This window comes from Chelmon rostratus, chromosome 18, assembly GCF_017976325.1.
Source record: "Chelmon rostratus isolate fCheRos1 chromosome 18, fCheRos1.pri, whole genome shotgun sequence".
In the NCBI taxonomy this organism is placed as follows: Eukaryota; Metazoa; Chordata; class Actinopteri; order Chaetodontiformes; family Chaetodontidae; genus Chelmon; species Chelmon rostratus.
Window position 1 is genome coordinate 1,052,202 of NC_055675.1, and position 17,998 is coordinate 1,070,199.

Consider the following 17,998-nt stretch of genomic DNA (forward strand, 5'->3'; position numbering starts at 1 on the left):
CAGTGTTGCTAGGGCAACCAGTTATCAACAGGCCGCTGTGGATGTACCCAGCTAGATTTATCAGTACCAGTTAACTAGTTAAAGCTGCTCTGTCCGTTATAATGTCTAGAGCTCAGGCAGAAAACGTCATGAAGAACATCATTGGTGAAGTCGTGCAGCAGTGTGCGCTCAGAGGACACGTGGTGTCGGACACTTTGGTGGCTTTCATGGTCAGTAACTGAAACTAACCTGCTGCTTGTCAAGCTAGCTGGCTATTAATGCGTCACTCGAATATATATGTATGTATATTTAGATAATTTCTTATTGTATTATATTCTCAGGTGAAAGCTGTAGTGCTGGACCCAAGAAATGGGTTTAATGTTGATCGGACACTGACCAAGCAAGACATCCAAAAACTGGAAGAGGTGAGATACTGTATGATCTTTTTATTAGAGTAACTCCACGAATCCCCCTCTGTTTCTGCTTCCAGCATTCAGTTTCAATGCAGTTCATTTAGATGTTAGACTGAGCTAATATGATCTTTAAGACAAGTTAGAGTTAACATAATTAGATTGGTGACGTCATTGTTCACATTTTTTGGACTCAGTTATACTGTAGTGTATTTTGGAAGTTAGCTCAAATATTTTGGGATTGTTTTAGTTTTTTTTTTTTTGCCAGGGATTTAGAAATATTGAGGTCATGAGGCCAAGTCTCTACCAGCGTATTTTGAGTAGACACTGCAAGTAAAATCTATGAAAGGGTTTTAACTAAGTTCTTTATGTTCTATTTATTCAGTTAATGCCTCTTTGATCTCCACCCGCCATGTGTCTTACAGCTCTGTCTGGATAAACTGATGGAAAAGTGCAGCCCGTCCCTTGACACAATCAAAATGCAAGTCTATTTTGAGATGAATTACACCTCCCGAAGTAAGTGTTGCTGCAAGAAATGACATACAAATGCCCTCTGTTTCTATAATGAGGAATATGAAGGATTTTCTTTGGCATGAAATCTGAACAGATGCATGAATGTAGTTCTTGGTGCATGGGCTGTTCTAAGGGCCTGATTTGTGTCTAGGGCTGCAACTAGTGATTATTTTCATTATTAATGATCATCATCAGTAAGAAAAACAGCAAATCCTCAAAATGCCAAAAACTAGATGGGATTTTTGTCCTCCCAACAATAAACTCATAAATTCAATAAACAAGTCACTAAGCTAGTTTGGTCTTATTTTTTAGCACTTTAGGAGTGTTGCAAAGACTTAATTTAGGCTCAGTTTACAGGCACTGAACCTGTCATACATGCCTTCACTTGGATATGTTTTGGATTATTTCAGTACTCTTTTTACTTCACATACTTTTTACTAATCATGAAACCATAGATAGATTTCAGACTGTAAATAACTGCAGCAAGAGGAGCATAATGCATGTGTTTTAGCCTTTTACTCTGACTGACTGTTTGTTTTAGAATAAATTAAAATTGTTATGGTAAACTTTGAAACACTGCATATTTATTCTGTTCAAACATGAATATCATGACAAAGCGGGGACTCTGTGTGTTTGTGCAGGTGAGTTTCTTGAGGAACTCCACCGGGTGGCAGAGGTCAAGCTGAGCCCAGTCAGCAGAGAGATCACTGACAGCAGGGTGAAAACACGGGAGGAGTTAGACACTTTGTACCGCAAAATCATCTCATACATCCTGCTGCGCTCCGCCATGGGCTCGTCAACAGACGTCAACACTGTGCAAGAGGCTACAGGTTTCACACTTACTTGTTTCAGTTTCTGGGAACTATGGCCAGCAAAAGTACAGGGACAGCATTATATGGCATTATATGCAGCAACTTAAATAAAATTCTTGTGGGGCAAAAAAGCGTGAAATATAAATAAATGTACTGACTGAGCTGTCTTGGGCAGAATCATGTGCTCTTTATGAATTTCAATCTTAAGTTCACATTTAATAATGAGACCTTATAACCCAGTGCTGGTCCTCACTAATATTCTCTGGTCTTAATGAGAGGAAATCCCTGCACATGCTCTTGGCCATGCAGTGTACATTGTTTTGATTATGATGATGATGATTATGAGTGAAATGTATCCTAACTGTTGATTTCTCTTCCTCTTCTCTTGTCCCAGCTGCCCTGCAGAGTGTCTTCCCTCAGACTGAGTTAGGAGCCTTCATGGTGCTCTTAAAGAGGGACAAGCTGCAGCAGCTCAATGAGCTCACCATGCTTGTCACAGGGATCCGACTCTTCAACAAAGCCAGCCAGAAGGGTGAAGAGGAGACTGACCTCCATGAACTAAGTACAGTACACCAGCCGACTGCCATAAAAAGCAGGTTGTTCGCTGTTGGGAAAAGTGCTATAAACATATTAGTATTACTATTAGATGTGGTCAAACAGTCTGCTAAATCTGCTAATGTGCTTTATCTTATCTAAAAAAAGAATATTCACCATAAAGCTCAGACAAGTTTTCTATGTAAAAATACCCTCTGAGTAGATCAAGGAGTGGGGCTGGCAGGTTTAGGGAAGAACATCATGCCCCTGCTCAGTGAGCACAAACAAAGTCACCTCACAGCAGCCAGGCTGGCAGCATTCAGTGTTCAGTTCACTGACATTCATTAGACCTGGGAATTGAGGTTTAAATCTGAGGTTTAACAGTAAACTCTCTGCCTTTTGCATCACTAAGTTGCCACATGCAGCTGTAATATTTTTAAATTACACAGGACAAGATGGATCAGGAATTTTAGGCTTCTGTCCTTCATGCAGTGCATCCAGTGCCGCCACCACAGTGTTGCTGCTTTTTCCCCCCACTGAATGTCTGGATTAAAAAACATATATATATATTTGAATTTAGAACATTCATTAACAGCTCTATGACAAAGATTACATACTCCGATTCCAAAAAAGTTGGGATGCTTTGTAAAATGTAAATAAAAACAGAATTTAGTCACTTGCAAATTAGCTGTGTTTACCGGCAATGACTCATTATTGCTGAGCACATATAGTAATCTCCTTTATACAGCGTGTTTCACACCGTGGTGAACCTCGTCCCATACTTGCTTGTGAATGACTCAGCCTTCTGAGGATGCCTCCATCATAACACTATCACCTGTTACCAATCAACCTGTTTACCTGTGGAATGATCCAAACAGGTGTTTTTGGAGAATTCTACAACTTTCCCAGTCTGCTGCTGCTCCTGTCACAACTTGTTTGAAACGTGTTCCTGCATCAAATTCAGAATAAGCAGATATTTAGAAAAATCAATGAAGTTGAGGTCAGGTGAGAGGTCAAGCTTTAAATATATCATCTTTGTACTGTTTTCAATTGTGTATATGTTAAAAGAGATGTATGAAATATAGAATTCTGTAACATGGCATCCTGGACAGATTATGAGAGAATCGTCCTTTGGGCACAGTTGTATAAGATTAAAAAACAAATAGAATTTAGAAGAAGTCTTACATTATTACATAAACATTATTATAATGTAGCAAACAAGAGAGCCAGACCTGATCGTTTAGTATGTACATCCAGACCTGATCGTTTAGTATGTACATCCAGACCTGAGAGTGCTGTATGTACATCCAGACCTGAGAGTGCTGTATGTACATCCAGACCTGAGAGTGCTGTGTTAATTCAACCAAGAGTGTAAACTTTTCATTTTGTATCTTCAACTACATCATCACATGAAGTTATCCTCTTCAGTTATGGTCAGTACTGCATTTGGTAAAAATGGTACTTTTCCATTCTTTCAACAGTTCCTGCAATTCTTCATGAAACTCTTCCAGTCACTAGTAAAAGCATAGAAAAGGAGCTGAGTGTGTCACAGAGTTTGGCTTGGAAATACTCAGCTGTGCTGGAGAAGCTGACGGACCCTGATGGTCAGCCTGGAGAATGTGACGTGCCCATTGTCCTGCTCAAACAGGCTCTCTACAACGTCAGGCAGCATGAAGTTTTCCTCAAAATGTTACTGGTGAGGTAGCAGTAGCTGGTAATTATGGTTTGTGTAAATGTGAATTTATTGTAACTTAAATCTATTAGCTATTATAATATGAATTTGTTTAAGAACTCACTGCCGACACTTAGCCAGTTTGTGTCTTATGACGTAAAAGAAGGCAAGTGACTACACATGTTAATCCCAAAATGAAATGTGTAGTAAATGCAGTGTGTGTTTTCCATTTACCACCAGGCTGATGCATGTTTATGTGCCAAGAACGTTGAAATCCTGCAGACTGAACTCTTGTCACACATTAAGCTCCTGAAAGAAACTGTGAAGTCAAAGACAGCTGTACCAACTGCAAAAGTTTTTGTAAGTATTGAACTAATAACATTTAACTCATGTATATGTGTTAATCAGGATGTGATTAGCCTGTCTTAGCATGTAGACAGGAAGCAGAGGGAAAGAGCTAGCCTCTGTCCGTAGTTAAAAAACAGCACCTACCAACAGTTCCAAAGCTCAAACAAACAAATAGCATATACTGACTTAATCACTCGACTTGGAAGTTGTTAGTAGGTGTACCAGTCATCTCATGTCACTCTCGAAAAGAAAACAAATAGGCACTTTTCTGAATTGAACTATTCCTTGAAGTGCACAAGCTGCTGGGCACAGTATGTCTAGCAGAAAATACTGTAGAGGCGAAGTACAGCTTCTATCCACTAGTGCAGAGACCAGGATGTGTAAATAAAGACATGAATTGTTTTAGTTTTTGTTATTTCTACTTTCTTATTTTTGTCATTCCTCATATTGTCTTTCAGCCATTGTTCAAGGCCCTGTCTAAACTGTGGTGCGGACTTCAGGATGAGGCTGAGCTGCTGAACATCCTCAATGACATCATGCTCAATCTACAGCCCTTCGTCGCCTCTCAGGCCAAAATTTTCTCTGCAGCGTATTTGGATGGCCTGCTGGAGATGTCAGAGGTGAAGACAGATGAACAGAGAATGATTGAGTCCTCAGGTATGGCTGATTACACCACCTGATATGAGATGTCAGCATCAAAAGTAAAGAATTCCATGTTCAACAAGTCCTACAAAACTGGACTCCAGAGAGAGAATGTCTCTTAACCAAGCTCCCGCAAGTGCAGAGCTTTAATGCGGGTGTTTTCCTTCATTATGCCTTTCAGATGACCGTATTGTTCCAGCTGAGATGAAGACACAGGAATGGCTCCTGCCTGAAACAACAGCCAGTTTTAATGAGCTGCCTTTACAGTATAATGGAGTCTGTGGCTATATGCTTGTGAACAGAGATGGGCTTCTACTTCCAGGTTTGTTCTCATGATTCGCAAATGTGATATCTGTGAAGGTATTTGGATGGTCCTCCTCCTTTGTCAAATTCAGGCATAAAGGTCTTCGCATGCTTCAAACAAACTAGGTCACACAGAGTGTCATCTGACCACATGTAAAGGCAAGTGCTCATGTTCTGAATGGCCACTGGATCAAGGGAAAAAAGCCTGCTGTCATAGCCTCCTCCTGGCTGCATCCCACTGCCTCCTAATTCTTCATCCATCCATCCTTTTTTTGCTGCTTATCTGCATCCAGGTTGTGGTGGCAGTAGGCTACGTAAGAGACCTGAGATGACTGTCTCCCCTGCCATGTCTGCCGGATCCTCCTGGGGGATCCTGAGATGTTCCCAGGCCAGAAAGGAGATATAATCCTTTCAAGGTCTATGGGTCAACCTTAGTACATCCAACTAGGGGAAAGGGAAGCATCCAGGAGTCACACTAAAGAGATGCCTGAAACACCTCAACTGACTCCTTTCAGAAGCAGCAGTTTACTCCTTCTCTCCTGTCTCTAAGGCTGAGCCCAGCCATGCTTCAAAGAAAACTGATTTTGGCCACTTCTCTCATTCTTTCTGCGATTGGCCAAAGTTCATAGGCGAGGCTTAGAACCTACATTGAGTGGTAAATATTTTGCCTTGAGCCACTAATCCATTTGTCAGTGTCCTGGTACATCTTTCCCTCACTCGTATACAAGACTCCAAGATCCTTGAACTCCTTTACTTGGGGCAGTACTTCCAACCTTAAGGGGGTAATGCAAATTTCATTGACATGTCATGCTCAATGACAATAAAGAAATCTTGAATCTTGTAATCCAGTATTTCCAGGCAGAGTACCTTGGCTTCAGACTTGGAGGTGCTGATTGTCAAACTGCAAAAAGCATCGATTCCAATCCTGAGGTCACCAAACTGGACAACCTCTGTCCCATCAGCTGCACATCCAGATTCTGTCCACTGAAAACACAGACAGCATAGGAACCCTGATTGTTGGATTGTCGGTCCTGCACAACTGTGCTGTCAGATTATCCAACAAGAACTTTAACTAAAGCATACTGGGGCCTTAAGAACTGAAAAATGTGTGACACAGTTGCTAATTCTTACCCATGAATATGCAATATGTAATGTTAATATTATTTATTCCCTACAGGATACAATATGACAGGCATCCTTAACATAGCCTGTTGAGTCTGAAGTCCATTCTGTGTGCAATATTTGACACTTCTTCTACAGGTAATCCACACATCGGAGTCCTTAAGCACAAGGAGAAGCTCTATGCTTTCAGCTCCAAAGAAGCTGCCTTGAAATTTGCCTCCAGTTCAGACAACTTCATTGCAGAGGTGGCAGAGAAAGCGAAGCACTCTCCTGAACTCATTCAGCTCCTCAAACTCTACCAACAGTTTTCCTGCGTCGGTTCGTACTCTGAGGTCAGTAGTTAGTATTGAGGAGGAGGCTGACAGCATTGCACACTGCTATCTGCCCATAAACTCCACCTTTTTACCTTTTCTGACCTCACTAGGAGTTTGATCCAAACTTAGTTGTTGCCTTGTGGTTTTGCAGATGCAACCCGGAGAGAGTCTGCTGGTAAAGCCCATCACCAGGTGTGACAGTGGCACACAGACTGACATCCATCCAGTGGAGACAAATATTGTCAGGTCATATGAGTGGAATGAGTGGGAGCTGCGAAGAAAAGCTATCAAACTGGTGAGCCAGAGTCCACTAGATGCATTCACGTGATGAATCATACTCACTATATAGTTTTGGGAAGGAAAAACTCTTCCCACTTTTTCTAGTATACCTGGAATAGCATTTATTAAAACTACATAAAGCAGTCTGTTTGGAGTCTGACATAAAGAGTCTTGTTCATTTAAACATTTTTTTGTATTTCATAATCCTAGGCTAATCTTTGTACCAAAGTGACACACTCAGCACAGACTGATCTGAGCCACATGAGGCGGGAAAACATCACTCAGACCTGGCTGCCCAAGAACACTGCCTGTCAAAGCAAGAGAGACAGCGAGAGCAACGTGCCAAAACCTCAGATCTACCTGACAGGTCTGAGAGGACAAAGAGACACATCCATGGTCAAAACAAACCTCACCAGAAGTGTTGATGACTAATCAACTGTTCAATCCAAGTTAACTTTCTTTCAGTCTTTATTAGTGACACTGTTGTTCTTGCTCTTTGTTATTCTGTTACTGTACCTTTATCAGTCAGCTACTACTCCTACTTTCAGCTACATAAACCATTCAAATATCAAAATGCTCTGCTCTTTAAGGATGTGTGTGCTTGTAAGTTTAGACTTTTTAAAATAATAACCTTCTTAGTAAATCTATTATCAAATGTTGGCGACATGTGCTTTAATTTTTGGGCCAGGGTTATTCCATTGAGCTGCTATCATAATCTATCCAACAGAGTCAAGTGTCATATTGAATTAAATGCTAGTGGAATCACTTCTTTAAATTTAGCTGCCGTACTGTCAGATAGACGTCTTGCATAGGAATTTTTGCCTAATGGCATGTAGTCTGATAAGTGGAATACACAAGTATTGATATGATGGTCTGATAAAAGAGGGTTATTTTGCTAGAGCCTCATTTCTGATAGGCCAAATGCATGCAATTAATCATTTTATACCTATTAATGTGTTAAAGCTATATAGTCTTAGTGCCGGAGGCTTATTTATTATTGTTGCATATTTTGGTATCCTTTAAGCCATTTTTGCTACATAGCTGAGGCACATACAGATCTGTAGAATGAACATGAGAATGTTTATTCTTGTTAAAGGAATAATGATAATAATAATAATAATAATAATAATAATAATAATAAAGGAATATTCTTGTAAAGGACAAAGGGGGGGGGGGTTGATTTGCCTTTCTAGCAATCCTACAAGTAGTTCTCTCTGAAGGTTTTCTTGGTTTTTCAGACCTCAACTTGACCTCCACCATTCCTGTTAACTGACATTTCTTAATTACATGCTGAAAACACGTCACTATCTTCTTACAGATTTCTTCTACTTTGTGGGCACCAGTTATTTTAATTTCTGTGCTTTGCAGCTTCTTAGAGGAGCAAATGGGGCTGCTGATTGATGGGACAATGCACCTGGCCTTCCCTGACCATGATGTGAACAAGCCATAGCCCTGACATGCCACTGAAGGCCTGAGAGCCCAGTTCAAGTGTTATCCTATCAATGTAGAAACATTCCTGAAGTCAGATGTGTAGATGCCTGTATCTCTAACCATCTATGTGTTATCTTTTACATGGTGTGCCTTGTGTTACCTGTAGCCCTGTCCCAAACTCATACTCTGCTGCTAAATTTGATACTTCCTTCAACATCCCCACTAATTTCTCTGGCTTTCCATTCTGCAAGTAAGCTGTTGAATAATTTCAATAATACATGTTCCTCCATGATAGATAAAATCACTCCCTTCAAAACCAGAAAAATGTAGCCCCCCTCAGTTTCCTGGATTAATTAAAATACTCCGGTGCTGAAGGGAAAATGGGGCATGGTGGACAATCATTAAACTCACAGTTCACTTGGAATTCAGGTTCTACTTAAATTTCATTCCATCCCATTCCACTTGAAATTCACAATTTCTTTTGCCCTTCTTTACTAAATGGCGGTGAAAGTGTACTTGTTGGGAGATAATCATCAGATACACATCATTTACTCAAAACCGCTGAACTGACGTGGACAACAGAGACCTCTTGTGGCCAAATCACGCAACTGCATCTCTAAAAATAAAACAACAAAAAAACAAACGACATAATAACCTCCGAGGGAAAAAACAAAACGAGAAACGGATCAAATGATCAATACGTCCAGGGATTGTGCGTTTTGAGAGCAATCACATATTTTGCCTGGAAGGAAGGTCGCTATGGTGCAGCAGCGGCTACAGCCGGAATGTTTTCACATACTCAATCAATCAATCAATCAATCAATCAATCAAACTTTATTCCTATAGCGCCTTCCAACATCCAAAAAGGAGCACAAGGCGCACACAGAAGAATAAAATCAACAAAAATATAAATTGAAATAAGTAAAAAGAGTAAAAAAGCAAAACAACAACAACAACAACAACACACACAGTCAAACGGAGACTAAGCATTAAACGCCAAGCGGTACAAGTGCGTTTTAAGATGACATTTAAAAACATTAAACAACTCGCACAACCAAACCAGAGCTGATGATTGTTGTAATAAGTGGAAAGACAAGACGATTTTCATGAGTTGTATTTGTGTTTTCATGAAATCATTGAAATCATTATTCAAACTAGTCCAAACTGGAGTTCGGGGGGTGTACGGTTGTATTTTGCTGTTCAATCAGGAAAATAGTTAAAAACAAGGTCCTTGTTCAATAAAGTTTTTGAAAATAAAAAAAAAGAAATGGTCACATGTGTTGTGTTTACTTCTTCTTCAGGACCCGCGGCAGAGTCTCTGGTGTTGTTGGGTCCTGTCATTGTGCTGAACGGCGCGCAGTAACACACTCAACAAGATGTCTGACACGGCACAGCTGCTGCTGGAGCTGAAACACAGAGCTGGCTGCTGTATAGATGAAGCCAAAGCAAAGCTCCACAGACTCAGTCAGGACATATGGAGCTGTCCGGAGCTGGCTTACGAGGAGAACAAGTCTCACGACAGGCTGGTAGCGTTTTTCAGTCAGGAGGAGGGCTGGACGGTCGACGGTCACTTCAAGATGGACACTGCGTTTCGCGCCACTTGGGGAAGTGCAGGTGCGGGGAGCGAGCGGGTCACCGTGGGCTTCCTGTGCGAGTACGACGCCCTGCCCGGGATTGGACACGCGTGTGGACACAACCTGATAGCTGAGGCTGGAGCTGCCGCCGCTCTGGGGCTCAGAGCTGCGCTGGAGGACACGCTGAACCTCCCTGTCAGCGTGCAGGTACACGGCCCCGCTGTGGCGGGCCGGGGGCCGGCACGGCTCAGCATCAGCACGGCTCAGCAGCAGTGTCAGCAAAATGAACACTGGTTGTCAGTTCTAGACCTAGGTTCTAGGTTGTCAGTAACTAGAACCCAATAACAACAGATGGAGGTGTCCTTGAACACAGCACAAGCATATATCCTACACACACTGTACCTGAGCATTAGTCATCTGAACGCTCCTCCAAAAAGGCCATAGATGGTACTTTAATCATTGTAATTTACAAACTGAAAATCAGCATCCAAAAACTCACACAGTAACTCAGGGTGGAAAAACATTCACTTAAATTTTGTGATTCTTTGTTTAGGATTTTTAATCAGTTCTTGATTCCTGAATTGATTTTGGATTCGAACTGTCTCCACAATAATTGTACAAACCTCTTTCAACAACCTACCTGGTCCATTGAATGATGACATTGCGTTCAGTAATAATGTTTAATAACAGTAACAATAATAATTTCCACAGGTGACGGTCCTGGGGACTCCGGCTGAGGAGGATGGTGGAGGTAAAATAGACTTGTTGAGGGAGGGAGCCTTTGATGATATGGATGTGGTGTTCATGGCCCACCCCCTGCAGGACGACGCTCCTTATCTCCCACTCGTGGCTGAACATGAGTAAGTTTGGAAGGAATAGTTTAATATTTTGGAAATCATCAGGCTGAACCTTTTGACCCCTACCCATGACTCAGTTCAGTGAACTGGATACTTGACTTGCCTCCAGATGGGGAACAGAAATGGCTCACCCAGTTCATACGGCCAAAAACTGCAGCACACTGCTGCACTTTCACTTCGTTTCTTTTTCCTTGAACTTACCAACTCATCCCCTAAACTCTCTGGTTCACAAAAAAGATCCCAGAAAAAGTAATAATTGACCTTGTTTGCTGTTGGGTTTAGAGACATCTCATTATAACAGCAGTCTATGCTTTTTGGGCTGGAGGGGATTTTTTAGCTGTTTACTGAGACAAACTGGCAGCACAGTATCTATCTATGTTAATACATCAAATTATGATTCAGCTAATTATACTATCTCAGCTGTGGGAGACTGTTTATATAAAAGACTTGCTACCTTTCAGGTAACTGTTGTCTTGTGTCAGGCTGGTCTAAAATTCAGCCTCATCAACGTAATGGATTAATATCACAGCGATACGATCTCATTCTACAAATGCCTCTTTCCTAAAGAAATGATTGTGAACAAGCTGTTCTAAAGCTGACAAGTCTGAGCTGAAGTTTCACACACAGCGTTCACTCTGGATCAGTGTTGCTTTGGTGTTCAGTTTGATCACTCTGCACATGATTTCACATTCATTTCCTGTATTATATATCTGTTTTTTGAAGATATCATTATATTAATATTATTTGTTATGACTGTCCTTATTGGTTTTGTGACCTGCTCATCTTCCTGCTTAAACCAGAGGGACAGAGACACTGAAGTGCAGTTTGTCTTCTGTCTTCTAGTGTAACTATAAAGTATCATGGTAAGGCATCTCATGCCTCTGCCTACCCCTGGGAGGGAGTCAATGCGCTGGATGCAGCTGTGCTGTGCTACAACAGCCTGTCTGTGCTCAGGCAGCAGATGAAGCCAGACTGGAGAGTTCATGGTGAGCAGCTGAACAGCCTCTGCACTCATGTGTTGCTCTGAGGAGTTTAGGAAGCTCTCATTAAATCGCGTTTTGTTGCGCAGGTATCATAAAGCACGGCGGAGTGAGGCCGAACATCATCCCCGCCTACGCTGAGCTGGAGTACTATCTGAGAACCCCCTCGCGTGCTGAGCTACTTGTCCTGAAGGAAAAGGCTGAGATGTGTTTCAGAGCAGCTGCTGTGGCAACTGGCTGTGAGGTAAAAAACAACACGTGAAAATGAAATTACCAAGTGAGTAGACTATTCCTCAATGTGTCACCTTCCCTTCTCCCTCAGGTTGAAGTGGAGTATGCAAGAAATGCTTTTGACAACATATTGCGAAATACAACATTGGAAAATTTGTATGAGAACAATGGAAAGGCTCTGGGGATGGAATTCACCACAGATGAAGAAGTCCTGAACAATGCTTCTGGTGAGAGGACAAAAACAGACTGTAAGAAGTGAAAAGAGGCAGTGTCCTGTAGATATAACACCCCACTCCTGCCTGGTGATATTCAGTAGTGAAGCATGAGTGAACTGCACCCATGTATTTATCTGTCTGTGCTTCACAGTGGCCACTCTGTGTAATACAACCCAGTGTGTTTGATGAAAGCATATCTTGTGTCTGTCATTTTCAGGCTCCACAGACTTTGGCAATGTGTCGTTTATAGTTCCTGGGATCCATCCATACTTCTACATTGGTTCTAAGGCCCTGAACCACACAGAGGAATACACTGTAGCTTCTGGTATGTCAACAAGATAAACCCGTGTCTGTGTAGATCTCATTCAAACGGTAATTCTAGTTTATTACAACTTGCGTTTGCTCAGGCACAGGACTGAAATTACTGCTGTGTCAGCTGCCACACCGCCTGCTCTGACACAGAATACACTTCCTGGTTGCTGGTAGTCTCAGTATCTCCTTTCCTTTCTCAGAGATTTTGCCGGAGCTCAGCCCACACCTTTTTCTTTAGCCTGCTTTTCCTGTAGTCCTGTATGTGTGGTCAGAGAGAATTCTGCAGCTTCGTTGTGAACTTCTTTCTCCACGGTGCAGTGAAATAAACCCATCTGAACCAGCACAGAATTGGACCATCAAAACTCACTCAGTGCTGTGTGACAAGTTTAGCTTTAAGCAGTGTGGGTGGAGACAGACTGATGCATGTTTTCCTCTCTGGCCTTGTTCAGCACTACAAGCCCGCATACTCGACCTGACCTGACTTGATTGCTTCTGATAATTGCTTTCATGCAGACTCGCTGTCCTTGACTCTTCCTGTAGCCCACTCATAGAAGAATACCGAAGAGACCACTCGGCAGCTTTCAGGGCTGACCAGAATCATTCAAGTGCCACAATCAGACAGTAGACGCAGTGCTTGTTTGCTTGTCAGCCTGTGGATATTATTCCTGCTGCCTGTGGAGTTTGGTGAGCTTTGCAGCATTTTGGTTGATTTTTTGCCTGTTAGTCCTTCGCATTTTAAATACGTATCATTTCCAGGTAATTTATTTATACTACTGCCATGATACAACATAAATGCACATGGGTAGACTTTTGTTAAAAAGAGTAAAAATAATCCACGTGTAGCATTAACATTGTTGGGCCTACATGTAAAAACGAAAAAAGAAATAGCACCAAAATCCTGTGAGCCCTTGCAGATCTAACCAGACCATAATATTCAGTTTGAATCTAAATCTTGGTCTTCCATTGGATGAGACCCACCAGGGCATAGGGGAATGCCCACAACACGGGTCAAGGATATAAGAATCAAAGAAGAATAAATTCCACCTCGCCTTTCCACTGTGAAGTCTAGTCTGTACAGGAGGTGAATCATTCCTAATCAAGTGTTTATACTTTAAGTCACAGAGGCAGCAGTCCTTTCACTCACTGGATGAGTAACAGGCTGTGTTCACTGAACACTTTTGGGATCCTCAAACAGACCAGCTGTTTGTGTATCCGGCAGTCTCACTTTTCCTGCAGAGGAAAGACACAGATGAACTGTTTTCTTTAAGAAAGAGAAGAATAACTTCTCCACCTCCTTCTCTGCTGTTTCCTCATGAGAAGTGTAAAACAGTATGTTAAACTTTGGCATTTTAGGTTAACAGCCCTTTCATGAGACTGTATCCAGTGTTTGGTTATTGGTCCCTGATCTCAGGGTGGTGCCTCGTTATTGTTAATTTATATTTCTAACTGTATTAATATTGATTCAGTTATTGGTATCTCTAACTATCCTCAGTATCTGCTAATAACCAAACCTGCTCCTACTAGATCTCAACAACATTATTATCACAGTACGTAAAGTGGAATACTTATTGATTTCAGATTTTATCAGCTTTGTGTAGCCGACAGATTAATATTTTTGGAGGACAATGAAGCGTATTGCTTTACTTCCATTTGATACCTGAATATGTTGCTGTGCTCTGAATTCAACTCTGAATACTTGAAAACTCAAGATTGTCAAAACATTTGGAGGCACAGACCCGGCCATACAAAGGAAACATTACACTTGAACCTCTTGACTCTGATATGCTACTCACACGACACCTCCTGTGTAGTTACGGTGTAAAAATATGCTTTGGTTTTCACTGGTGCTTATATCCACGTGAACAGCTATATGCATGTCTGTGATTGGTGTAGAATTTGACTTTCTGATTTGTCTGGTTTGTGCGCCTCTTCTAGCCTTTTTTAGCCAGCCTGAGTGTGCAGGCAGCTCAGGGTTCCCTTTGTGGAAAAGCGGTAGAGACCAAACTTCTAAATTATTGCACACTGCAAAATGTCTCATGAAACGGTTTAGCTTTGGGGGCAAAACTTGCTGTGTTGGTTGTCCCAGGTGTGCTGTGTTTTCGGGTAATAAGTCCGGCCTGTCTCCTCTGTGTGTGGTGTTGGTGCTGACCCTCTCTCCCATCTCATGCCCTGTGTGCACCCTTTTCCTTGTTTCTCTCTTTTTGAGAGGCTAAAAAGTAATTGTAGCGGCCCTTGGCATCAATAATCACAGCGTTGAGTTCGACTGGTACGACTTTATTCTTCCGTTAGGATACCGTGAAACTAAAACCACATAGCAAAGAAAAAAACAAAATCAATTCCTTAATTCATCAGCATTCAATTCATGTATAAATTACAACAACAAAAAAATAATATTTCGCGTTTCCTTAAAAACCACACACACACTGCAGTTGGTACGAAAAAAACCAAAAAAATGGTCAAACACCGGCGTCGGACCAACTGCACTCAATGATAACAAAAGAAACACATTCACATAAATGTTGGCCTTATTGTCAAACATCACAAAATCCTAATTTAACTTCTATTCGTTTTAATTTTCATCTTACTTTGTACTATTCGCTCTCCCGACCAGCTGCTCAGAAACATGGCGTGTGACGTCACTATTGGTTTTCCCTCTAAACTTTATGGGGAGCGCCAACCCGGAAACATGAATAATACACACAAACTCCGGCTCCGCTGGCTACTTACAGTAATAAATGTGCATCAGACAGAATCAACTGAATCAGCGTTAGTTACCACCTGCTTTTAGAGTATTACTCAATGTGACCAAGATTAAAATGTTAATATCAGAAGTGTATAATGTGATTTGGATTAGAGTTTTGTAATATTTCTAACGTCTTTGTCCCCTCTTTCTCTTTCTCCATTGCTATCTTATAAATCAATAAGACGTGTGAAGATGTTTAAAATACTTGTGTGCAGGTGATGACAGAGCTCAGTTCTTCACCCTGAGGACGGCGAAGGCCCTGGCTATGACGGCCCTGGATGTGCTGTTGCGTCCAGAGCTGCTGCAGAGGGTGAAGCTGGAGTTCACTGAGGCCAAACTGAAGGAGGACATGACGCTGACAGGAAAGCACGCAGAGCAGACTGCTGAACACTGTTGATGCAGGTGGAGAAGCTGCTGCCGTCACAGCTGAGCTCCCTGCTCATGGGCGGCGCAGCAGACTCAGGAAAACCTGTTGTCGAATGCTGCATCCAGGGGTGAAGAATACTCTGCTGCATTTGAACCTTTTTCCTCACTGTGTTGCAGTTGATCAGAGAGTATAGTGGTGATTTGACCTCAAACGAAACAACTGAAATCAAAATCAAACAACCACTGCCGCACCAAGGGAACGAATCTTATGCAGGTTAAATGAGTCCACTGTCCAGGCAGGCATCATGTTTAGTGTCGTTTATTTTACCATTCAGCCAGCAAACAAAACCAATGATGTCTGCGTCCTCTCTTGCCCTGATAAAAAACCATAAACCCTTCCAGGTCTCTGCTGAGCCTATGCCTGCCCACCCATATACGTACATTCACCTGACCTGCCCAAGTAGCCCAGCACCTTCAAAACAAAAGCATTAACAAGTACTCAAATTTACCAGAATAATGATACTGATGTTCTAATCAAACTAACTGAACTATATCCTTTAAATGAAACAGCAACAAAATAAATAATAGACATTTAATCATTAAATATTACAAAACAATAAACAGCTCCAACAAAGAGAGAGGAAGATAAATGTTTACCACGGGGCAGTTGTTTCCTTTGCTTGATTGTGAACATGTGAAACATATATGTGATTGTGAGGTGTAGTGCAGCTGGCTCAAAATGCAGGGGTTTGTTGTACAGACAATCTTATTGGCATGTTTCAACATCGTTTTGCTAGCAGCTAAAACAAAAAACACCATGCTACCATGAGTGATATGTTTCTAATGAACCCTTTAATGTCTGAATTGAATAATAGAATTTAAAGATTGCTTCACACTTGCATCTGTTTTTCCTGGGACTCAGTAGTCAAGTTAACTTTATACAACCCAAAACCACAAGTGCCTCAAATGGTTTACTATCTGCACAGCATGTAGCAGCGTCTGTCCTCAGATCTTTGCTTTAGATAAGGAAGAGCAGCAGAGGAGGGATCCCTCTGCCAGGATGGTCACAAATCTAGGTTAGAAACATTTCAAAAACTATTATTTTATCTAATATATATATATATATATATATATATATTAATATGCAGTATCCCTGTTAAATAAACCAATGAGTAGAACTCTACAATTAAAGAATCATCCTAAGAATGTCATGGTCACGTCATTAATCCCTTTGTTTTAAATCAGAGGATAGAGGATGTAGAAGTTTGTTTTCAATCAAATGTTTGACTTTAGTTCCACATCTGTCTGTTCGGCTTTGTCTGAAATTTGACATAAGACACAACAGATGCTACAGCAGAAGAGAAAAAAGACAGAAGCAACCTCTTCAAACTTTTGGATGCTGATCTTGAGAGAGGCCTTCTCTCACCTGTTGCTCAAACAGACTCCAACATGCTGTCAGATCCCACAGATCACCCAGAGATCAGCTCCTATCAGAAAAACTTTCTAATCAAGAATCTCATACACTGACTCACCAATCACAAACAAGACTTGTCCCTCTCTCTATGTAATCTGAAAGGTTGTGTTTTGTAAAATCATTTGACTGTTTAGTGAAATGTTTTGGCCCTCGAGGCCACTGTATTATATAGAAACATGGCAAATGATAAAGCATGAAACCATGAGGTTTGACTTAAAAAGCTCTTACAGCATGAGCAGCTGCTTTTTAAATGCTAATTACCATTGACTGCGTTTGTTAATAATGACCCAACTTTAATACAGTAATGAATACCAAGACTGAGCCACACACACAAAAGAACTGCTGCTATACATCCATCATTTCATCACCCAATACACAGAGTGATAGATCACCTACAGAGAACGTCTTCACTTTGTGTTTAATGCTGTCAAGTTCGACCATGGGTGTCAATTTAGCATACCAGTTTACTGTTTAATGTCAAAGAATATTCAAGCAATAAACTCTTCATCACAAGAGATATTCAACAGCAGAGTCCCTGGCTCAGTCCAGTCTGTGTTGGCATACATAAAGCATGGTTCAGGTTCAGTGGGATGTCTGAGCATCAGTACCGTGTATCATGATGCTGGGGGGAGGTGTAATGAGATGCTAACCTCTTCTCATATTACATCATATTAATCCGTCTTGATTTCTGAATGCTCAGACTAGGCCTATAGATTGTTACTGACTGTGACCGACATGTATCACATCGTGTGTGGTTCTGGTGAGTCTGTCAGCCCCTGGCTGTGCATTAGATATCCTGGCTCTGTAACTTCAAGGACCTCAGGGACACTTGATCTCTAGCATATCTCCATCAGGTGAGGCTGCCAAGCATGGTTATGGTTGGTAGA

The 17,998-nt window shown here is 41.4% G+C and overlaps 2 protein-coding genes across 2 annotated transcripts; both read left to right on the forward strand.

Moving 5' to 3' along the window:
• Positions 1–101: 101 nt before the first annotated feature.
• Positions 102–7,360, forward strand: cfap206 (cilia and flagella associated protein 206). The gene is made up of 12 exons (XM_041959213.1): positions 102–209; positions 321–404; positions 815–905; positions 1,544–1,732; positions 2,109–2,276; positions 3,730–3,944; positions 4,161–4,280; positions 4,727–4,925; positions 5,092–5,232; positions 6,474–6,667; positions 6,801–6,944; positions 7,139–7,360. The coding sequence occupies exons 1-12, from the start codon at positions 102–104 to the stop codon at positions 7,358–7,360; spliced, it is 1,875 nt and encodes a 624-aa protein (XP_041815147.1).
• Positions 7,361–9,700: 2,340 nt separating this feature from the next.
• LOC121622031 (peptidase M20 domain-containing protein 2-like) lies at positions 9,701–17,751 on the forward strand. The gene is made up of 7 exons (XM_041958815.1): positions 9,701–10,140; positions 10,645–10,793; positions 11,634–11,776; positions 11,860–12,014; positions 12,093–12,228; positions 12,434–12,541; positions 15,487–17,751. The coding sequence occupies exons 1-7, from the start codon at positions 9,736–9,738 to the stop codon at positions 15,666–15,668; spliced, it is 1,278 nt and encodes a 425-aa protein (XP_041814749.1). The 5' UTR covers positions 9,701–9,735; the 3' UTR covers positions 15,669–17,751.
• Positions 17,752–17,998: the final 247 nt, after the last annotated feature.